Source organism: Mesoplodon densirostris, chromosome 5 (assembly GCF_025265405.1).
Source record: "Mesoplodon densirostris isolate mMesDen1 chromosome 5, mMesDen1 primary haplotype, whole genome shotgun sequence".
Classification (NCBI taxonomy): Eukaryota; Metazoa; Chordata; class Mammalia; order Artiodactyla; family Ziphiidae; genus Mesoplodon; species Mesoplodon densirostris.
In genome coordinates this window covers 130,157,293-130,181,385 of record NC_082665.1, presented here as the reverse complement: position 1 = coordinate 130,181,385, position 24,093 = coordinate 130,157,293, and the positions used below count along the sequence as shown (strand labels likewise).

Sequence of the window (24,093 nt, the reverse complement as noted above, 5' to 3'; positions counted from 1 at the left end):
GAATTGGGCGCAACCTCCTACCAGGTCCCGTCCCCCTCTCCCCGGCATTCGAGCCTGAGAGGCAGAGGCGAGTCGGCGGCGACCGTCCGCGGCAAGGCCTGGGCTGGAGAGCGTCCCGACATCCCGCCGCCGCGAGGAGGCAAGCTCGGGCCGGGGCTCCCGGGGCCGCAGCCCGCGGTGCCGCCGTGCAGCCCGCGCGCCGCTCCCCTCTGGGCCTGCGGGGCGTGCGGGTCTGTCGGGGGCGTCCGGCAGGGCCGCTTTGCACTGCGGGCGCCTCACCTGGCGGGGGGGGGGGACCGCGGTGGGCTCCCCGCTTTCCCCGGACGCGCGCAGAAACTGGGGGCCCCGGCGGCGCCGCCCCAGCCGGCAGGTGGGGCGCTCGAGGTCCGGGGGCTTGGCGGTGGGAGCCGCGTCTGTCTCCCCCGGAGCAATTGGGACTGCAGGCCCCGCTCCGAGGAATTTTGCACCAAAAGGACTGGGGGGCGGGCGTGTTGCAGGCGGGTCCTCACCTTCCCGGGTCCGTGCCTTTCCTGCGTGCAGATCTGGTCCCAGATTTGCTACGTCAGAACCACGGTCTTTTTAGGAAGGCGAAATATTTATATGCCAAAATCTGGTCGTCAGGTGCGAGTGTTTTGGGGAAAAAAGCCGAGAAAATGCAGGCGTTTCGTGTTGCGTTCTTTATTGACAGTTTATTTACTAACTTTTTTGCATCTCCAGAATATTTTCATTTTAGATAAATCATGTGGTTTAATTCTCTTACGAATTCTAAGTTTAAATGTGGCGAAGGCTTAAGAGACTCTTATCTTCTAAATTAGCGTGTTTGGTTATATTTTTTTTACCCCATTTCCTAATATCCTTTTTTAATTTTTTAAATTGCAGCTTTACCGTTGTAAAAGCCCTCACAGGTGCATTGATTCATTCAACAGATATTTCTGAAGGGCCTCACATGTGCCCAGCTGCTGGGATGGTAGCAGTGGTCGTCGCAGCAATTCTAGCTTCTTGGAAAAGGACAATAGACATAAAATGTATATTGTGCTCTGTGATAAGTGTTAAGGACAAATATTAAGGGCAGGGGACGGGTAGGGCGTGTTGGGGCAGGGGTGGAAATTTTGGATGGAATATTCAGGTAAGTGTTGAGAAGTGGCATTTGAGAAAAGACCTTGGAGGTGTGGGGACTGATTTCAGTCAGAGAGAACAGCGCCAGGGCTGGAGTGTGCCTGCATTAATACAGGACCAGCAAGGAGGCATAGGGGAAACTGGCCTGTGACATCAAAGAGACGAACGTTCTTATGGACTTTGGGTTTTCAAACTTTCTGAGATTGGAAACCATGGGACAGTGTTGAGCAGAAGGGTGACTTCATGTGATCTACATTTTAAAAGGATCACTTGGGGAATTCCCTGGTGGTCCAGGGGTTAGGACTCAGAGCTTTCTCTGCCTTGGCCTGGGTTCGATCCCTGGTCGGGGAACTAAGATCCCGCAAGCCTGCGCAGCGTGGCCAAAGGAAAAAAAGAAAAAGGATTATTTGAGGCTAAAAGGAAGACGGGAAAAAGTGTGGACGGTTAGGAGGTTGTATTCATTTTCCTGTTGCTGTTATAACAAATTACAGCAAATTTACTGGCTTAAAAGAGTACAATGGGACTTCCCTGGCGGTCCAGTGGTTAGGACTCTGCACCTCAAATGCAGGGGGCACGGGTTCGATCTCTGGTTGGGGAACTAGGATCCCACATGCCATGTGGCACGGCCAAAAAATTAAACAATAAAAAAATAAAGAGTACACGTTCATCGTCTTATAGGTCTGTAGGTCAGAAATCTCACTAGGCTAATATCGAGTTGTCAGTCGAGCTGTGTTCCTTTTAGGGGTGCTAGGGGAGACTCCATTTCCTTGACTTTTCCAGCTTCTGGAGGCCACCTGCATCCCTTGGTTTCTGGCCTCTTCATCTTCAAAGCCAGCATTATAGCATCTTCAAATCTCTGTCTCTCTCACTTCTGCCACTCTTGTCTCCACCTTATAAAGACACTTGTGATTATATTGAGTCCACTCAGATAATCTAGGATAATCTCCCCATCTCAGGGTTCTTCATTTAGTCACAACCACAAAGTCTTTTTTTTACCATGTAAAGTAGAATACTCATGGATTTGGGGGATTATGATGTGGACATCTTTGAGAGATCAGATGAGAGACTATAGTGCCTTAGACTACTTCATTAGTGATGGAGGTGCTAAGTGGTCCAGCCTTGGATGTGTTTGAAAGTTAGAGGGTTTATTGATGGATCAGATGTGGGTTGTGAGGAAAATTAGTTAAGAACGATTGACTACAAAGGTGGAATAATCATTTGGAAGGAAGATACTGGCAATGTGATTAATCACTGCTATTTCTTAATTAGGTTTTGCAGTTTTGTTTGTTGATTTGCAGTTTGCAGTTTCTCAATTAGCAATTTTGCAAGATTTGGATTGGTATTTTCAATTGATTTTGAGATTCCTGAGGGCAGGGATCATTTCTGATTTTGCCTCCTAGTTTGTCCCTAATGCCTGGCGTTAGGATAATCCCCTGAAGGATTATGAGTAAAAGAATGGTTACTGGAATCTGTTTATTGTATTTCATTATGTGCAGTATTGTTTGCAAAACTCTTTTAATATGTGTTTATGTATGTAAAGTGTATTCATCTATGGCTAAGTGAAAGTATTGCACACAATCCATGATGTTTACATAAACAAATACACAGTGTAGAGGTTTTCTTCCTGTGATGCTTGCATAATAAGATCTATAACATCTTTTTATGAGGTTAACAGTGTTTTGGTGATAATATTTTTCAGTTTGCATTAAAAAATTGTGTTTTACTTTAAAACTAGAATGATTTCCTTAGAAGAACAGAAGAACAGAAGTACTGACAATTCTGTGTAGCTCCTTCTGATGGCATTTCAAAGAGAATACTGACCAAGCTCAGTGTTTTCAGCAGAATGGATCAGAACGTATTTTTATTCTCTAGCCACATTATTGATTAGCCTGGAAAGCAAAGCAATATGTATTTAGACTGCATTGGATTTTGCCTGTTAAGCACATACTCAGTCATTTACATCAGACTGTCAGGGATTAATAGGTCACAGATTGAATTGTATTGTCCAGCAGTTTCTTAGGGTAGGGACTATACAGGTAGCTGTAGCTACCGCTTTTTGTATTAACCTCGTGTTGATGTGGTTTCCTGGTAAGTAGTTTCCGCTCTCATAGTGTTACAGTATTAGAAGTGACCTTAAAGGTCATCCGTCTACTCTGGGGCCTTTCAAACTCTCGAAACCTGGGTTTAATAAGAGGCGTGGCCACCCCCAGGATCTATTCATGTGATTCCCTGCCCTTTCAGGGTGCCGCAGATGACCTCCCTTTATATTTGGAAGGGAATGGTGCCTATTTATTGTGTTTGGGAATTATGAAATACTATAATGCTTATAGAACTAAGCTTTTAGTAGGTTTTATTTGTACATATTGAATATATATGAGTGAGAACAGCTTCCTTGTATGTAATGTGAATCCCTGCCATCATGATCATATATGAAAAATAAAGTGTTTTTGTATGTGTATTTAATGTTATTCATTCAAAATCTTACATTAGATATTAATTTTTTACAGAACACATACTTTTAAGAAATTAATTTTACAGAGGTATAGTTGATGTACAGTATTACATGCGTTTCATGTGTACAACTTAGTGATTCACAGTTTTAAATTATATTCCATTTATAGTTATTATAAAATATTGGCTATATTCCCTGTGCTGTACAATGTAGCCTTGTAGCTTATTTATTTTATACAAAGTAGTTTATACCTCAAGAATTCTTCTTTTTTTTTAAGATTTTTTGATGTGGACCATTTTTAAAGTCTTTATTGAATTTGTTACAATATTGCTTCTGTTTTTATGTTTTGGTGTTTTGGCTGAGAGGCATTTGGGATCTTAGCTCCCTGACCAGGGATTGAACCCTCATCCCCTGCATTAGAAGGTGAAGTCTTACCACTGGACTTCCAGGGAAGTCCCAAGAATTCATATTTTTTAATTGATGGTAAAGCAGGTCACTAATCTTCAGTTTTTACTCTAGTTGCAGCGAGCAGAGGCTACTCATTGCAGTGCGTGGGCTTCTCATTACTGTGGCTTCTCATTGCGGAACATGAGCTCTAGGCACACGGGCTTCGGTAGTTGTGGTGTGTGGGCTCAGTAGTTGTGGTGCATGGGCTTAGTTACCCTGTGGCATGTGGCATCTTCCTGGACCAGGGCTCGAACCTGTGTCCCCTGCATTGGCAGGTGGATTCTTAACCACTGCACCACCAGGGAAGTCCTAATCTTCAGGTTTATGTAGTATTATTGTTTCCTACTTGAAGACAACTAGGAAGCCAGAATGCTTCAGGTGTGCTTTGATTAATCACACTTACCCTCTCATCTTTGTTTTCTTTTTGATGGTATAAAATATTTACCAAGATCTGTTTTATTTCTTTCCTTCTCTCACCATCCTAAAAAACCTTAAAATCCTTACCTAGTGTTTGAGTTACCTCTTTTCAGTTGCTTTTACTTTTCGCCCTTGAAATCTTCTCTGAAATACTGAAACAAATCCCCCAATTTATCTTATACAAACACAAATACAAAATAGTGCATATTTTTAACAAACTTTATCTGCTGATCCTAATATTATTTCAGAGGAAGGGAAATAACAATAGAAAATAACAATAGAAAAATCAGAATTTAGATTCCAATGGCAACCTTTTCTGACAACAGAATTGTTCTGCGTGCCACCATCACTTTCTTATCCTCCTCTCATGTAGTTAGGTGGCAACTTCCTTTAAATTTTAACTATTATTAAAAGCCCTTTGGGCCTTTCTCACCTTCTGAGATGACCCACATCCTGTCTGTGGAGTGTGTTTGTCCCAAGGCTGCTCTCGCCTTCTGAGATGGCCCACACTGTCTGTGGAGCATGTTTCTCTCTAAATAAATCCACTTTGGTACTTCCCTGGTGGCGCAGTGGTTAAGAATCCACCTGCCTGTGCAGGGGACATGGGTTCGATCTCTGGTCCAGGAAGATGCCACATGCTGTCGAGCAACTAAGCCCATGAGCCACAATTACTGAGCCTGAGCTCTAGAGCCTGCGAGCCACAACTGCTGAGCCCACGTGCCATAACTTTTGAAGCCCACGTACCTAGAGCCCTTGCTCCACATCAAGAGAAGCCACTGCAATGAGAAGCGCGTGCACTGCAGCAGAGTAGCCCCCACTCACCACAGCTAGAGAAAGCCCGCATGCAGCAACAAAGACCCAGCGCAGCCCCAAAATAAATAAATAAATAAATGTAAATAAATCCATTTCTTACCTTAAAAAAAAAAAAACCCTTTGAAAGAGAGATTCAATAGTATAACTTACAGGAGACCACGTTACTCAGAGAGAGTAGAATCCTATGATAAAGGAGATGACATTAAATTAATCTTAAATTCAGAAATATGTGTAGAAAACCTTTTAAAATAGGTCATAGTTGCTGACATAGTTGTTACCATACCATAGATAATCAGTGTTAAACAAAACTCTGCCCTTATAAATAAAGACTGAGAGTTTTTCTATTGCAATTATTTAGAAATTATAAAGAAGAGAAAGTCCCCTAAGAGAAGTGGTTCTCCTGGAAGCAGGTGATAAATAGTCTTGGGAAGATTTATCAGAAAGATTCCAAGAGTGCCACCCAGGAAATAATGGTTATATCACCTAAGGGATGATTATTTATCTACTGGTAAAATGTAGCGTAATGCTCTGGAAATGAGTGCTGTGTTATTACTGCAGTACAATAATGGTAGTGTTACAGTTTTTCACGTCAGGGGCTTCCCTGGTGGCGCAGTGGTTAAGAATCCACCTGCCAGTGCAGGGGACACAGGTTCGAGCCCTGGTCCAGGAAGATCCCACATGCCGCGGAGCAACTAAGCCCGTACACCACAACTACTGAGCCCGTGCTCTAGAGCCCGTGAGCCACAACTATTGAAGCCCACGTGCCTAGAGCCCCTGCTCCACAACAAGAGAAGCCACCACAATGAGAAGCCCACCCACCACAATGAGAAGCCCACGCACCACAATGAAGAGCAGCCCTGCTGGCTGCAACTAGAGAAAGCCCGTGCACAGCAACAAAGACCCAACACAGCCAAAAAAAAAATTTTTTTTTTTCATGTCAGGAGATAAGTGTCATGGCTGATCTGGGTCATAAGAAATTATGGACTTTGACAACTGATCTATGACAAAGGAGGTAAGGATGTACAATGGAGAAAAGACAGCCTCTTCAATGAGTGGTGCTGGGAAAACTGGACAGCTACATGTAAAAGAATGAAATTAGAACACTCCCTAACACCATACACAAAAATAAACTCAAAATGGATTAAAGACGTAAAGGTAAGATCAAAAACCATAAAACTCCCTGAAGAAAACATAGGCAGAACACTCTTTGACATAAATCTTAGAAATACTTTTTTGAATCTGTTTCCTAAGGCAAAGGAAACAAAAGCAAAAACAAACAAATGGCACCTAATTAAACTTAAAAGGTTTTGCACAGCAAAGAAAACCATCAACAAAATGAAGACAACCTACTGAATGGGAGAAAATATTTGCACATGATATGACTGCTAAGGGATTAACATCCAAAATACAACTCATACAATTCAATATAAAAAAGACCCCAATTTAAAAATGGGTGGCAGACCTAAATAGACACTTTTTCAAAGAAGACACACTGATGGCCAACAGGCACATGAAAAGATGCTCAACATCGTTCATCATCAGAGAAATGCAAATCAAAACCACAATGAGATATCACCTCACACCTGTTAGAGTGGCCATCATCCAAAAGTCTACAAATAAACGTAGGCAAGGATGTGGAAGAAAGGGGACCCTCTTGCACTGTTGGTGGCAATGTAAACTGGTGCAGCCACTGTGGAAAACAATATGGAGGTTCTTCAAAATCCTAAACATAGAGCTACCATATGATCCAGCATTTCCACTCCTGGGTATATATCCAAAGAAAACAAACATGCAAATTTGAAAAGATACCTACATCCCAGTGTTTGTTGCAGCACTATTTACAGCAGCCAAGATATGGAAGCAACCTAAGTGTCCATCAACAGAGGAATGGATAAAGAAGATATCAATATATACAACACTACTCAGCCATAAAAAAGAATGAAATTTTGCTATTTGCAACAACATGGATGGACCTGGAGGGTATTATGCATATTGAAATAAGTCAGAGAAAAGACAAATATTGTATGTTATCATTTATATGTGGAATTAAAAAAATACAACAAACTAGTGGATATAACAAAAAAGAAACAGACTCAGAGATAGAACAAACTAGTGGTTGGTTACCAGTGGGGGGAGAGAGGGGGGAGGGGCAAGTAGGGGTAGGGGATTGTACTCCTATGTATAAAATAAATAAGCTACAAGGATATATTGTACAGTACAGAGAAGATAGGCAGTATTTTATAATAACTATACATGGAGGATCATCTGTAAAATTTTTGACTCTTCGTTGTACACCTGAAGCTAACATAACACTGGAAATCAGCTATACCTCGATAAAAAAAAAAATTTACAGACTTAGGGAAAACAGAGTAGAGAAGACTTACAGGAAGTTCATTTGTTAATGTTTTAGGTGTTGATAAAAAAAAGTGATGTGTGACACACGTGCGCACACACAGAAAGATGCCCACCATCCCTTTTATTTGAATGCTCATTTGGACTTTCTTGTTGTTTTCTGACTTGAAGGCGTGGCATGCTTTTTCGTCAGAGCTATTGCATGCTCACACTTCTAGGTAAGAGAACTGGAGGAAAGGAGGCAAAAGACAGTGTGGAACTTGAACTTCTCTTCCCAAGTTTTTCTGTTGTATTTAATGAGCCCCCTTTCCCTTTCTGTCTTGTCTGCTGGTACCTTGCCTTCTGGAAAATAAAAACTTTGAGGAAAATTCAAGAAAGTGTTACCTAGTCTTGCTCTTCCATGCATATGTGAGGAAGCGAGGAGAAATGAGTTTTCCTTTCTTTCAGTTTAAAGTGCCTGAGCAATTTTTCTAGCATGAAGAACTGTGATGCAAAAAGAAGTATGACTAAGACAGCCCCAAATCCAGTTTCTCACTCTCCTGAGAAAAGACTGACGTTCGCATTGATGGTGTTAATACTTCTTTAAAAAATGATGTCTACTCTCTGTCCAAATTTTTATCTTCGTGCCTCCTTAAATTTTTACTTAAATGCTTATTTTTCCAGGTAAACATTGATGAGCAGGCAGTCTTTCAAGGATTGCTTCATCTAGGATTCGGTTTGGATTCCTATAGACTTAATTAGTATTGGAATAGTCTTTGTATAAGATGCGTTTATGCTGTTTGAAAACAAACATGTATCTATACATGTATTCTTACGTTTCTCTAGGTCACCTCTGCAGAGATATATAGGAAACTAGTAACACTGATTAAGGGAGGATGGGAACCAGGAACGGGGTTTGGAAGGATGTACCGTATTCTACATTTCTTTTTATACTTGCAGTTGCCCCCTGTGTATGTATTACTAATTAAATTTAAACACAGAAAGAAAGAAAAAGGAAAGGTTGATTTTTTTCTTTTTCCTTTTTTTTTAACAGTACACAGTCTTAAAGTTCTTCTCTTTTCTTCACAGTGATATCCTAAGAGAAGATGGGAAAGGGCTGTAAGATTGTGGTTTGTGGCTTGTTATCTGTGGGAAAAACGGCAATTTTGGAGCAGCTCCTTTATGGGAATCATACTATTGGTAAGATTATTTTTCCCTAATTTCCCTGCAGGTTCTGGAAACTGGTCAGGGTCTTTTGTTGGTCATGCTAACTTAAAGATGGGCAGTGGTGCATAAAAGTGAGGTGTCATCGAGAGGGACCAAAAGGGTCATAGAAATCGACAGAGATGAGGCGGGGAAGGTAGGATCAAGGAAAAATCATCTTTATGTTGTTGAAATTCCAGAGTGCTTGCACTTACTCTGTTAGAACAAGAGTTATAACAGGTAAGAAAAATGTTGTCTCTATGTGGTTTCCAGTGTGTTTACATGATGAAGAGTGGTCTTGGAATCACAGACTCACTGACGTCAGAATACATTGAATGATCTCTCATTCTCATTTCAAACATGACTTTCCAGTACTGCTGTATAGGTTTTAAGAATGGAAGAGACAGCTGTTTGCTGCAATATGACCTAATTTTGTGAATCGGATTACCTCATTCATTTATTCATTCATTGAGTTAAATAATTGTTCAGTACTTGCTCTTTGATACAGGCTGTGATGAGGCCCGTGAGGATTTAGAGGTGGAGAAGCATCTCTGGCTTTAAGGAGGTCACAGTTCGGTAAGGAAGGACAGACATAACACGTTAGAATGAAACAAGGCTTATCTTAGAGATATACGTAGAATCATAGGTCTTTGAAGTATTTATCACTGGCAAGTGGCTTCAAGCACATTTCTGTCTTACTTTTATTAACCATTTTGATGAACTCTGATTCTCTTCCACCTTCCCAGAATAATATTTAACAACTTCAGTTAAATCCATATTTGGTTTTTATTAATAACAATGCCTGTGTCAGAAGGTCTGGAAACCTATCACAGTGCTGCACTATTGGTTCTGAATTTCTCACCCTCAGATTCTAATTTATGCCAGTGAAAAAGTAAATTATGCCCAAAGGGGGAAAAAAGAATCCCTTTCCCCTCTTAAAGCCCCAACAGATTTTGTTTCTATAGGTTATGTCTTAACGATATTTTTATTCTATTAGAGATTAAACCTGAGGAAATTAAAAAAAAAACTTATCACGTAAAATAATAACAATAGGGGCTTCCCTGGTGGCACAGTGGTTGAGAGTCCGCCTGCCAATGCAGGGGACATGGGTTCGTGCCCCGGTCCGGGAGGATCCCACATGCCGCGGAGCGGCTGGGCCCGTGAGCCATGGCCATTGAGCCTGCGTGTCTGGAGCCTGCGCTCCGCAACAGGAGAGGCCACGACAGTGAGAGGCCCACGTACCGCAAAAAAAAATAATAATAATAACAATAAACTTATTATATGCTAAGGTAACACATTTTAATGAAAAGTAGTTATATTTTCAAAAAATTTAGTGAGAAGATGAGTGTTCATTTACGTTTTTGAAAATTGAATGTCCAGCCTTGATAGAAGGTAGCTGGATTATCATATCTGCTTGCCTTTGCATTCAATCTGTTGTTATATGTTTTTTTAGTTGAAATATGTGAAGAAAATATGGCCTCACACAAATATGTGGTTGAAAAAGGTAGGAATATTTTAATAGCTTTGCAGATAATTGTGGACTTTCTTCTTTGGTATTTCACTAAAACTCAATCAGTGATGGTTACTTAAAGGTTATTGCAGTGTGGAGTCTGAAGCCACATCAGTGAACTTCTCCTGTTCTATTACATTAAAATCTCATTGATTTATCTTGCACTTCAAATGGTTTGCATGCATGGTTTCTTAACATTTGTGAACTGGTCATTTGGAAAATACTGGTTAACTGAGGTAAGCAGATCTTCCAAATACCATATATCAATATCATCACCAGTCTCATCGGTATTGGGAAGCTATCAAGTTTCTGCTGATGGATACAATTCTCATTTTTGCTTGAAAGCTCAAATCTTATCATTAACAACAGATACTATCAGTTATTTTCCTTGAAATGATAGGCTCTCGTTATTCATCTTTGAGAAAATGTCTGTCAAATGCCCTGAATAACCATGGTTTTTTTTTTCTGTTATTCCTTCTTTAAAAAAAAAAGAAGTGGGACTTCCCTGGTGGTGCGTTGGTTAAGAATCCTCATGCCAATACAGGGGACACTGGTTCGATCCCTGGTCTGGGAGGATCCCACATGCCGCGGAGCAACTAGGCTCATGTGCCATGACAACTGAGCCTGCGCTCTAGAGCCTGTGAGCCACAACTACTGAGCCCACACGCTGCAACTACTGAAGCCCATGCCTAGAACCCGTGCTCCACAACAAGAGAAGCCACTGCAATGAGAAGCCCGCACACCGCAACTAGAGAAAGCCTGTGCGCAGCAGGGAAGACCCAACTCAGCCAAAAAAAAAAAAAAAAAAAGTAGCTATTTCAGCTTGAAACTCAAACGCAAGACCTTTTCCTCCAGTCAGTTACCATTATTCATTAAGCAGAAATACTTCATGTATACTTCTCATTAATCACATAGAATATTAAAAAAGTGTAAAGATACATACTCAAAGATTAGGATTTAATAAATTTGGTAATTTTTCCTGCTTCATCCAGGACATTCTTAAGTGAAACTGGCTTTTTTCTTTTGAAACTGCAAGTATGAGGTGTTGAGGAATTCAGCCTCTAATACAGTTGGTGCCACTGCCTTCATTTGTACTAAGGCATCAGCAGTATTTCTTTTAGAGAATTTTTTTCCAATTAATTAATTAATTTTATTTTTGGCTGCGTTGGGTCTTTGTTGCTTCGTGCAGGCTTTCTCTAGTTGCGGCGAGCAGGGGCTACTCTTCTTTGCACGGTATTCTTATTGTGGTGGCTTCTCTTGTTGCGGAGCACGGGCTTCAGTAGTTGTGGCACATGAGCTCTAGAGCACAGGCTTAGTAGTTGTGGTGCACGGGCTTAGTCACTCCACGGCATGTGGGATCTTCCCAGACGAGGGCTCGAACCCATGTCCCCTGCATTGGCAGGCAGATTCTTAACCACTGTGCCACCAGGGAAGCCCTGGCACCAGCAGTTTTACCCATCATTACTTTTATATCATCAGTGCAAATGTCAACACAGTGAAAAAGACGAATGTCTTATATTATTATGAAAATAGTTTTACCCATATGGGTTCCCTGGAAGGATACCTCAAGGGATCTCTGTAGACCACACTTTGACAACTGCTGGCACATGTAAATATTCTCAGCTGAGCAGTATTATGTACTATGATCGTTTCTTTTCTTTCTTTTTCTTCTTATGGAGGCTAATATTTGCTCTATCACTTCTTTAGTTTTGTTCATACCTTTTGCTGATCCTTCCACCTGTGCAGATGGTTCTCAGTTCTCCATGAGGTCAATCATATCAGATAATCTACCCCGCCCTTTTTTTTTGAGATATTTTTCCAGGAGCTAGCATTCTCTTATCTGGGCCTATTGTACAGCTGTCACCATAGAACTTTCCTTTACTTTTTCTTTCTTCCTGGGTTTGATTTCCTGTTTTCTAGATCTCCTGTCACCTTCTGTTTACGCCCTTCTTTTGGTGGAGCACATCTTAGAGGACTTTTTTGGAGGTTGAAAAGGTTGCACAATGGCATGAGGCATCGGGTGATGACAGCCCTCAGAATGCCCTCTATGCCTGGTGCACAGTAGTAATCCTGGGGCTTCTGAATAAAGGTATTCACTGTTGTCCCTATGATTCCCTTTACTCTCATGTGAGGTTTTGTTTTCCGAATCTGGGGTCTTCCTCTTTCTATGATTACATGCTAATTTTGATGGCGGGCCTCCCTCAAAGAGTTTCCTAAGAAAATGTGCATGATACATATTCTGAGGCTTCACGTGTTTGAAAATGTCTTTACTTTCATTCACAATTGAGTTATAATTTTGATGGGTATAGAATTCTAGATGGAGAATAATTTCCTTCCAAAATTTTGAAAGCATTGGTCCATTATCATCTTTTCTCCTTCTTTTATTATAAAATGCATCATACATACAGAAAAGTGCATAAAACACGCATGTGGTTTAATGAATAATTAAAAAACCTTTGCATAGCCTCCACACAGGTCAAAAGGTAGAAGACCGCAGGTACTCTTGTCAGCTCCCCGTGTTCCTTTCTTCAATCAAAACTCAGCCCTTTCCTTGACTTTTGGTTAATCCCTTCTTTTCTTTAATGTTTTGCCACCTATGTATGTATCACTGAATGACATAGTTTATTTTGCCTCTTACTGACTTGATATCAACGGAATCATACCATATAAATTTTTCAGTGTTTGGTTTTTTTCACTCAACATTATATTTGTAAGACTCATCCATATTGTTTTAAGTAGGTGTGGTGTAATTTTCACGATAGGTATAATGTCTCAATATACCTCCATTTATTTACCTCTTGTATCGTTTGTTTTTTTTTTTTTTTTTTTTTTGCCCGCCCCGTGTGGCATGTGGGATCTTGGTTCCCTGACCAGGGATCAAACCCGTGTCACCTGCATTGGGAGCGTGGCGCCTTATCCACTGGATCACCATGGAAGTCCCTATTTACCTCTTGTATCTTGATGAACATTTGGGTTGTTTCCAATTTGGGGCTATTAGAAATAGTGCTGCTGTGAACAGTCTTATACATGTATCCCAGCTATGATTTGGACAAGGTCTGGCGGGATATACCTAGGAATGAAATCGCAGGCTCATAGACCATGTGTATCTTCAGTTTACCAGATTCTGATATCTTCTTCCAGTGCTTCTGAGAAGCCAGAAGCCATCGTGATTCTTGTTGCTTCGGACGTGGACGCTTTTGTAGGCTCTCTCCCCAGTGCTCTGAAATTCACAGTGGTGTATCATAGGATCAGTCTGTGTTCATCCACGGTGCTGGGCACCTGGTGGGCCCTTTCAATATGGAAATGTGTGTTCTTCAGCTCTGAATTATTTCTCTTCTGTGTTCTCTCTTCTCTCTTTCTGGAACTCTTTTTGGATGCTGGATCTTCTGGACTCGTCCTCTGATTTTTAAATTTTCTCTTCTGTTGGAAATTTCTCAGCATTTTGTTCCACTCTATGGGAATTTTTCTCATCCTTATTTTTCAGCCCTTCTGTTGAGTTTTCATTTCTTAGTATCCTGTTATTTCATGGATGCACTATCTTATCTCTTTGAGTATAATATTTGGTAGTTTTTTTGTCTGTTTTCTTTGCACAGTCTTTTTCTTTTCAGGTGCTCTTTCCTGATTTTTTTTTCTCTTTCTCAGGTATCTGGTAATCCTTGGTTGTCTGCTTGTAGTTAAGAATGGGGAACTGAAAAGCTAATTTAAAGCTCTAAGCATGTGGATAGTGTTCATGACTTTGCTTCATTATAAGGTGACCTGGGTGGGGCATTTGTTGGTTTACCTCAGAGGTTAGCATATTTAGGATTTCTCCTTTTTCACTGGCCAGATTCCCCAGATCCTTCCGCCTAGAGGATAAAGAGTTGGCCACCAAAGTTTTGGGAGCCGAGGGGGCACGTCACTGAGTTGCCCCTTGTTTTCACCGCGGAACTCATCCCCTCTGTCGCACATCTAAGCAGCCTCTGTTCTACCCTTTCTAGAAGTGCAGCCTTAGTCTGCTGCTGGGACAGAGGTGGCGTGGAGTGGCAGAGGAGATGCAGAGTCGTAACTTCACATGATGTATAGGGTGAGAAAATCTCAAAAGGTCTAAGCTTAACGGGAGGAGGAAGGGAACCAGACTGGCTTTTGGTGGACAGAACATCCACCATGACAAAAGTCTTGGTAGTTTTTGCTTTTAAATTTTTTGTAATCGAAGCCCAATAAGTTTATGTCTTCATAGACTACCTCTTGCATTAGTCATTAACATTCAAAGTGTTCATCTTCTCACCTTAATCCCCTCATCCACAAATGGTTGTTGCATACTTGCCGTGTACATAGAAGTGTTGTTTCTCTTGAGGAAGTTCTAGGTGAGTTGAAGAGACAAAACCCACACACGTGGAGCAAAGTAAAATGGATTTTACAAGGCTCATCATTCAGGCGAGCAGGGGAATGAAATTGGGGCACCAGTTATGAGCTCACGCATTCATTCATTCATTCAGGCGTTTACTAAGGACTTTCTACGTATGTAAGTCAATTTGTTAGTCCTCAGAGCTCCAAAGAGAGATTAGCCACAGTTCTGGCTCTCGAGGAGTTTACACTGCAGCTCCAGAGGGGACAGATATGAAAAGAGTTTAGGGTGAAGTGGTATTACCTGTACAAGGCACAGTAAGAGCAGGATGGAGGGAGGTGGATAATCAGAAGAAAATCTACAGAGCTGACATTTCAGCAGAGCCTGGAAAGGATGAGGTGTTGACCAGGTGCTTCCTGAGCTGTTGGCAGTCATTCAGGTGAAGGGAGCAAGCCAGGGGGAGTGGAAGCAGGCAGTGGATCAAGCAGATGTCTCAGGTGTAGAGTGGCTGATTTAGGACCACGTTCACCCATACTTTCCTTGTTCAAAGAGAACGCTGAAGACTGAGCAGGTGGATGGTGATCAAGGGACAAAAGCAAGGAGGAGGGATAGGTGGGGCAGGAAAGATAACAAGTCTTGTTAGTTTGGAGGACTTGGAGGACATTCACACAGAAGCGCACAGTAGGTACTTGGGAATTAAGGCCTGGTGCCTAGACCCAGACTGGACATGTACATTTCTGAGTCCTTGAAACAGACCCTGGAAACAGTGGAAATTGTACAGAGAAAAATCAGACTTACCCAGGCCCTGTCCTTGGCGCTGATGAAAAAGAAAATGGGGCCACTTAGTTGTTGAAGGTACTTTAAAAATCAGCCCTTAATTCTCCAATTGAGATAGTAAGTTCTTTGACTCTTGTAAGTTACTTCTGAAAAATAAGTAATAGTAAATCTCACTGCCAAATTTTTCTTTTATGTCTATATGGAAGAAATAATCTTAAAAAGCACTTTGTTCATTTACTGTAACAATTACCTTTCATTTTAAAGAAGCTAGTAAACGGAAATATGATTCTTATGTGTAGTAAATAAGGAACCTAGAAAGCCACCTTCTAAAGGACGAGAAAATACACAACAATTGGTGTTGAGTTAGCCAGAAAGAGTAAAAGCTTTTTTTTAATTGAGGCATAATTGACATAACAGTGTATTAGTTTCAGGTGAATAACATAATAATTCGATATTTGTATATGTAAAAGTAATTCCTTTTTAACCCCAGGAATGGAGGACTGTGAAACAATGGAAGATGTGTATATGGCTTCAGTGGAAACAGATCGGGGAGTCAAGGAACAGTTACATCTTTACGACACCAGAGGCCTACAGGAAGGAGTGGAGCTGCCAAAGCATTATTTTTCATTTGCTGATGGCTTTGTTCTTGTGTACAGTGTGAATAACCTTGAATCCTTTCAAAGAGTGGAGCTTCTGAAGAAAGAAATTGATAAGTTCAAAGACAAAAAAGAGGTAAGTAGGTATGTTAAAAAATGCCAGCTATGAATTATAACACTGTTGAAATTGTAGCATGGGCTTTTGGGCAATTAAAATATTTTAAAGACATTGAATTGTATTCACAGTATCTGTAATCTTCATGATTTTTTCCCTAGCTCAGGAAATACAGGACTGAGTTCAACCAGGACCAGCATTTGACTTTCTGCCTTTGCTTCTTCCCATGTACAACTTGAATTTTAATGACTCCATATTGCAAATACTACGTAGTTCATTTCACGTTATTTGGGATCACTGTTTTCTGGGGCTTTGTATTGTCTTCTTGGAGAAGTAGGATTTTCCTTAGCCTTAAAAAAAAAAAAGAAAAGAAGTGGAAAAAACTAATAAATAATTAGTGGCTTCTATCCACTTACCACTTGAAAATAAGATTCTTACTGTGGTCTGTAAAGTTTTAGATGATCTGGCCCATGTCTGTCCTTTCACCTTCAGCATTCTGTTCCTCTGTCACTGTACTCCAGTGGTCAACTTTCTGCTTTTCCAGCATGATAATTTTGTCCCCCTGTGAAGTCCTTCTCAGTGGCTCGTTCCCCTGCCTGGAACTCTCTCGTCGCAGGTCTTTCTCTGGGTCTTGGCATGGCTCACTCCTCAGGGTTTAGGAAACCGTGTCATGAACCCATTCACAGCACTGGCTAGATGTTCTTAACCTAATTTTTACTTAACCTAATTTTTATGTATTTTTTATGTCATACTTTTAATTTTGAGGTAATTGTAGATTCACATGCAATTTTAAAAAATAATAGAGATCCCTAACTCAGTTTCCCCCAATGCTAATAACACTGTGCAAAAACTATAAATAAAATAACACAACCGAGGTACTGACGTTTATACAGTGAGGGGACCTTTCCAGCACTGCAGGGACCCCTCATGGGACCTTTCATGGCCACATGCATTCCCCTCCCATCCCTTCTCCCTCCTTAACCATTATCTGTTCTCCATTTCTGTAACCTTGTCATTTCAAGAGTGTTAACGTAAATGGAATTGCAGTTTGTAACCTTGAGGTATCGGCCTTTTTCACTCAGCATAATTCTCTGGAGAGTCATCCAGGTAATTGCGTTTATGAGTCGTTCATTCTTTTTTCTTGCTGGGTGGTTTTCCATGGTGTGTATGCACCAGAGTTTATTTAACCACTCACCTGTTCAAGGACCTCTGGGTTGTTGATATTTTCATTATTTTTATTATTTTGGATACTAACTTACTTTGTGAATAGATAACGACATTCACAAGGTTCAATCTTCAAAAGATGTAAAAAGGTAAGTAATGAAGGCTCCGCTCCACCTCCCTGTTTCCCATCTTTCCCACCAAGACAGATAAGTGCTGTGATTATTTGGGGGAGTATCCCCAGATTTCCCTCCCTGCCCCCCTAAAGTTAAAAGTATAGTTCAGTGAGCTCATGTACTTGATACTTGAATCTTGGCTCTGCTTCTCAACTTTTCTGCCTTAGTTTCCTTATCTATAAAATAAGGATAATAATAGTACCTTTCTCATATGGTTATTATGGGGATTTAAGAAGCACATTCATTCAGCAAATGCTTATTTTAAAATTTTTTTATGGAAGTATAGTTGATTTACAATGTTGTGTTAATTACTGCTATACAGCAAAATGATTCAGTTATACATGCATATACTTTTTTTTTTTTTTTTGCGGTACGCGGGCCTCTCATTGTTGTGGCCGCTCCCGCTGTGGAGCACAGGCTCCGGACACGCAGGCTCAGCGGCCATGGCTCACGGGCCCAGCCGCTCCGCGGCATGTGGGATCCTCCCGGACCGGGGCACAAACCCGTGTCCCCTGCATCAGCAGGCGGACTCTCAACTACTGTGCCACCAGGGAAGCCCCATGCATATACTTTAAAAAATTCTTTTCCATTTTGGTTTATCACAGGATATTGAATACAGTTCACTGTGCTATACAGTGGGACCTTGTTTATCCATCCTGTATATAATAGTTTGCATCTGCTAATCCCAAACTCCCACTCCATCCTTCCCCCACCCCCTCCCCCTTGGCAACCACCAGTCTGTTCTCTATGTGAGTCTGTTTCTGTTTCATAGATAAATTCATTTGTGTCATATTTTAGATTCCACATATAAGTGATATCATATGATATTTGTCTTACTCTGTCTGACTTACTTCACTTAGTATGATAATCTCTAGTTGCATGCATGTTGCTGCAAATGGCATTATTTTCTTTCTTCTTACGGCTGAGTAATATTCCATTGTGTATATGTACCATGTCTTCTTTATCCATTCATCTGTTGATGGGCATTTAGGTCGTTTCCAGGTTTTGGCTACTGTGAATAGTGCTGCAGTGAACATTGGGGTGCATGTATTTTTTCGAATTAGAGTTTTCTCCGGAGATATACCCAGGAGTGGGATTGCGGGATCATACTGTAGTTCTATTTTTACTTTTTTAAGGAACCTCCATACTGTTCTCCATAGTGGCTGTATCAGTTTCCATTCCCACCAACAGTCTAGGAGGGTTCCCTGTTCTCCAGCATTTATTGTTTGTAGATTTTTTTTTGCTGGTGGCCGTTCTGACCAGTGTGAGGCGCTACCTCATTGTAGCTTTGATAGCAGATCCTTACTGGGCTATGTGCCTGGCACTGTTCTAGGTGAGGCGGAGGGAATACAGTAGACAATAGAACAGAGTCCCTGTTGCCATAAAGCTTCTGTCTGGGGGGTGGGGGAGAGAGGGACAACGAACAAGTATGTATTGTGAGGAGTGATGCAGTGTAGGAAGAAAAGTCAAGCAGAGTGGGGAGTGAGGGCACTGCTTTCTGTAGGTGATGTGGGAAGGCCTGGTGAGGTGACTTTCAGCAGAGATTTGAAGGGTGTGAGGGAAGGGTGCAGGGCGTAAGCCGATGTCTAGAGGAGGCTGCTCCAGGCGGAGGCCCCAGCTGAGCAGGGGCTGGGGCGGGAGCGTGTTGTGCCCGGGAGCGGCACTGAGGCCCGAGCGGGCAGGGCTCGGGGCAGGCAGAGCTGAGGGCGACTCGGGACGGGAGGCAAAGGGATGGCAGGGTCTAGCTTGGGTGGCACTTACTTGTTTTCATGTCTGTTTTAAAAAATTGAAAGGGTAATGGTTACACATGGTTCAAAAATAAATATGATGTATAGAGAGGACTCTAGTGAACTTGCTCCCACCCCTGGGTTCAACCGTCTATTTCCTGTACCTCAAGCGTGCTGTTTTAATGTTTTACCCCTTTCCTAGTCTGGGGGTGTCCTTCCAGAGTTTCTCTGTGTAAATACAAGCAAATAGAAATCTACATAATTTTTTTCTTACTTTTCTCTTGTACCAAAGGTAGCATATTGTATACCTTGTATTTTCCATGTAATATATCTTGGAGTCCTGTCCATAGCAGTACTCAGATTCCTTTTTTTTTTTTTTTAAACTGATGCATAGTATTCACTGTGTGGCTGTAGATATATCATACTTTTTTAACCAGTCTCAGATTGATGGATACTTAGGTTCTCTCTGGTCATTTGCTATCATGAACTATGCTACAGTGAATAATCTTAAGACATTTATTATTTTGTACATTTTAATGTAGAGTTGTAAGATCAACCAGCAGAAGTTAGGTTCTTGAGTTAAAGGTAAATATAGTGACAAGTTACTGTCCATAGGAATGGTATGAAAATGCCTGTTTCTTCACTCTTGACAACAATGTGTGGTTAAATTTTTGAATTTTTTGACTCTTCTGGGTGAAATGGTATTTTCGTAGTTTCATTTGTCCTTAATGTGAACGAAGGTGAACCTCTTTTGACTTACTTTTATTATTTTTTTAATGTTTATTTGGTTGCACCAAGTCTTAGTTGCTGCAGGCAGGCTCCTTAGTTGCGGCATGCATGTGGGATCTAGTTCCCTGACCAGGGATTGAACCCAGGCCCCCTGCATTGGGAGCACAGAGTCTTATCCACTGCACCACCAGGGAAATCCCTTTTTTAAAAAAAAATCTTTATTGGAGTGTAATTGCTTTATAATGGTGTTAGTTTCTGCTTTATAACAAAGTGAATCAGCTATACGTATACATATATCCCCATATCCCCTCCTTCTTGCGTCTCCCTCCCTCCCACCCTCCCTATCCCACCCCTCTAGGTGGTCGCAAAGCACCGAACTGATCTCCCTGTGCTCTGCGGCTGCTTCCCACTAGCCATCTATTTTACGTTTGGTAGTGTATATATGTCCATGCCTCTCTCTTAGGAAGTCCCATCTTTTGACTTGTTTTAAAATGATCACTCTGGGACTTCCCTGGTGGTCCAGTGGTTAAGACTCCACACTTCCACTGTAGGGGGCGTATGTTTGATCCCTGGTTGGGGAACTAAGATCCCACATGCTGTGCGGCCAAAAAAATATATATATATATGTATATATATCACTCTGTGTCGACTTTCACCTTGAGGGACAAGGTGAGAAGCAGAGTTTAGTTCAGGTGCTCTCGCTCTAGAGTACTTTGACATTTACCGGCTGGAGAAGTGAGAAGGCAGCAAAGGAGTCTACAAAGTGGCCTTTGAAGTACGAGGAACACCAAGAGATAAGGGTGTCCCAGAAAGCAAGTAAAGTCAGCACTTTAAAAAGTAGGAAGTGACCAAGCTATGTCAGATACAAAGGCAGATCAAAAAAGCCGAGAAGTGGCCAGCTTTAGTAACTTGGGACATGTCAACAACGACAGTTTTAGTGAAACAGTGAGACAGTCGGATGGGCTGGATGTGAGAGAGTTGAGCACAGCAAACGTAGCTCTTTGAAAGAGCTTTGAGTCAAAGGGTAAAATAGTGTCCCCTAAAAGGGGAACAGAGAGGAGCTGGAGAAGGATGTGTAAGAAGGTTTTGTTTTTCAGATGAGAGAGATGGTTGTTTGTATGCAGTGGGATGATTCAGCCGAGAGACGCAGGTGAGGGGATAGTGACATCCTTGTCCAGGTTGAAGAGGGTGGGGACATGGGCTTAGAGGACCGTGGGGCTGTTAGACGTGGCGGTGGGAGCACCTGACACTTCCCTTCTGGTTGCTCCTGTCTTCTTGCTGACGTAGTGTGGACATCAGCTGAGGGTGAGACGGGGAAGGCAGAGGGAACGGTGGAGGTTGGAGGAGGAGGACCAAGGTAGGAGACGCCGTCCTTCCAGGGGAGGTGGCGGGAACGTGCAGTGTTTGCTGGGGAACAGCAGCGCGCTGGAGGGCGGTGGTTACGAACCGGGACCGGCCAGCAGGGTTGCGTTTTTCTCCGGCCACGTTCGGTAAATGGTGTCGGCAAAAGGTACAGCTAAGAGTTCAACTTAACCGAGGTGGCGGCGGGGGGCGTACGGCGTGATAAGGATGGCGAGGGAGCGAACGAGAAGCTCGGCTGGGGGAGCGCCGAGGGCGGCAGCGGGGTTGAAGGACCGAGACAGAGGTGGTAGCGCTGGGGCTCGTGGGTCCCTGCGGTGCTTGTGGGGTTGCTGCAGAGGGGTGCGGGGGATGAACCAGGAAGGCAGCGGTCGGAGCAGGATTCCGCACCTGAGGTCGGAGAGGAGAGCGGTTATCCTGGTTCGTGGGAGTGAGTGGCTGAGGTCGGGAGGACAGTTAGGATCTCTGAAGTCAAGGAGCTGAGGGGTGAGGCTACCGGGTCGCCCCCAGGGCTGCTGAAATCACCGCCAGTGTGACGGGAGTAGCGTGTCGGGGGACCACGGGCCAGAGCTGGGATGAGAAGCGACAGCCGGGCCGGGCGGGTCGGGTGGCAGGGGGCGCAGGGCAGAAGCAGCAGCCCTCGGCCTGAGGGTTTCTAGGGAGGGACCGCGTTGGAGGTGGCCCTGAGCCTAGGACACCTCCCCGCTGTGCCCTGCGGGCGGCCGGAGAGAAAGGGAACCTTCACCGCAGAGACCGGGTGGGTGGTGGGGAGCAACGGGAGGGCTGGCTCCTGCTGAGACGGAGGAGAGCCCTGCCTGCCGCTCCGTCCCGCGCCGTCCTCCCATCGGAGCGCGCGCGCGTCTCAAAGGCAGGAGCGCGGCCGTGGCGCAGAGGAGCCCTCCTCCACCTCCCCGGCCTCCTGCTTTAGGTGCCTTTCCAGGCCCTCTGTCAGCGTCTGGAGGTCACCACTCGTCTCCCCTCCGGCGGACTGTGACCGCCCTTCTGGTCACCTGAAACAGTGCCTGGGGGTAGCGAGCGCTCCACTTCGAGAGAAGGATCGATTGCCTTGCATTTAGGGTAAAACGTTCCTATTGGGTGGTACGTTCAACACATATTTAGTGCTTGTGTCAGGCGCTTTGCTATGATTAGGAGTGACGTGAAAAGAACGATTCCCGTTCTCAAGGAACTCAGGCCCCAGGGCTGCAGACCTCTCACGGCTCCAGAAGTTCCATGGTTGTATCTTCAAGTACGTATCGCAGGTTTCCCAGACAGCAGGTAGAGCTAAACTGAAATGTAGACACACTTCAGTCAAACAGTTAACTGTACCCTCGATAGTGATTTCCCCAAGTCTTGTCTTCCAGTCTTACCGGAGTTGAGTAACTTCAAGTGTTGCGTAGTCAGCAGCCTGTAGAGCATCTGCGTTTTTAAGGAGAGACACTGAGCGAGGAGGGGTGAGATAATGCCCTTTACCCTTCAGCTCACGCCTGAGAGTCAGTTTGGACGAAGCACTTTGTTAAATGGGACAGTTTTATTCCTCCATTTTGCCTAGGAACGGATGCTGGCAAAGTGTGATCTTGTACCCGTTTCTTTCAGGTGGCCATTGTCGTGTTAGGAAACAAAACTGACCTTTCTGAGCAGAGACAAGTGGACGCCGAAGTGGCACAGCGGTGGGCCAGGAGCGAGAAGGTGCACCTGTGGGAGGTGACGGTCACAGACCGTAAGACCCTGATCGAGCCCTTCACCCTGCTAGCCCGCAAACTCTCCCAGCCCCCGAGCAAAGCGAGCTTCCCTCTGCCTGGGAGGAGAAGCAAAGGCAACTCCAGCTCTGAGAACTAAACCCTGGGGTGCACAACTGTCCCTTGAATGGTGACTGCCTCCAGGTATCTGTGAACTCATGTAAAACAGGCCATTTCTGTCTACATTTGGTCCATAGGAAGCCCCTAGGGAAGTAATTTAATGCACTTCCAGTTTTAATTCAGTTACTGTTGCCTGACATGAAGTAATAATATATTTGCACTCTCCTTGTTTCAGACTTGTCCCTAAAATTAGCACCTTTGTTATCTACATTATGTTGCATTTGTCAAAAGAATAAATTTGGGTGGTATGCACGTGTACCTGTGAGTAGCTCCCCTCACCTTTAACCCGTTTCAGAAGCTGTCATTCTGTGTAACTTTATGCAGACTTATTCGCTCAAACGTTAACTTTGTTTTTGGAAAGTTCCCTCATCATCTAAGGTCTAGGATTACGAAATGACATTTTTTGTGTGTCCAAACTGGATCACAAACAGTAAACAATTTGGGTACTAAGTTAAGCTAAATTTTATCTGGTAGAGATCTTGCTAAACCTATGATTTAGCTTTGTTCCAATTATGTTCAGCATGAATTGAGTAGGTGGTGTAAGTATGTTCCAGCTGGTTCTTCCTTCTGTAGGAAACTGCTGAACACTTACAGTGAAGCTTCCATTTCCCACAAGGCATACCATACCTTCTGGAGTGGTCTTCAAGTTAGTTAGGTATCTGAGTTTGCGCTATGGTTCTCTGAAGATTTGGGCAAGATCTGAGTAGTGGGGCTGACTGTGCTGAGCAAGTTGACAGTATTGTAACTGTTAAGTCGGAAGCAAGCTACTTAGTGGTTTTGACTGTGAAAACAGTGAACTATTAGTTTTCAATATAAAGTGTGAGATAAACTGTCCAGCAAAGAAATTTTAAAACGTCTAGTAAATAGTAGTATCTTAAATACTCTTAAGGCGCGGTTCAGTGAATTCAAACTCACTTGGTGGGACCTCCCTGGGGGCACAGTGGTTAAGAATCCACCTGCCAATGCAGGGGACACGGGTTCAAG

The 24,093-nt window shown here is 43.0% G+C and overlaps 1 protein-coding gene across 3 annotated transcripts; it reads left to right on the top strand.

Annotated features, from left to right (window-relative positions):
• NKIRAS1 (NFKB inhibitor interacting Ras like 1) lies at positions 1–23,367 on the top strand. 3 transcript variants are annotated; one of them, XM_060099492.1, is made up of 4 exons: positions 1–139; positions 8,666–8,776; positions 15,881–16,122; positions 22,847–23,367. In XM_060099492.1, the coding sequence occupies exons 2-4, from the start codon at positions 8,683–8,685 to the stop codon at positions 23,087–23,089; spliced, it is 579 nt and encodes a 192-aa protein (XP_059955475.1). In that variant the 5' UTR covers positions 1–139; positions 8,666–8,682; the 3' UTR covers positions 23,090–23,367. The 3 variants fall into 3 exon arrangements, with proteins under 3 accessions (XP_059955475.1, XP_059955476.1, XP_059955477.1); XM_060099493.1 differs by lacking the exon at positions 1–139 and adding an exon at positions 267–370; XM_060099494.1 differs by lacking the exon at positions 1–139 and adding an exon at positions 14,267–14,352 and having other exon boundaries at positions 8,689–8,776.
• The last annotated feature ends 726 nt before the right edge of the window (positions 23,368–24,093 follow it).

What these genes read in the sequence shown, in the direction of transcription:
- NKIRAS1 (XM_060099492.1), top strand. Translation starts at nt 8,683, where the DNA reads ATGGGAAAGGGCTGTAAGATTGTGGTTTGTGGCTTGTTATCTGTGGGA. An exon ending in TTATGGGAATCATACTATTG is followed by an intron (nt 8,777 to 15,880) that starts GTAAGATTATTT and finishes TTTTAACCCCAG; the next exon opens with GAATGGAGGACTGTGAAACA. An exon ending in AGTTCAAAGACAAAAAAGAG is followed by an intron (nt 16,123 to 22,846) that starts GTAAGTAGGTAT and finishes CGTTTCTTTCAG; the next exon opens with GTGGCCATTGTCGTGTTAGG.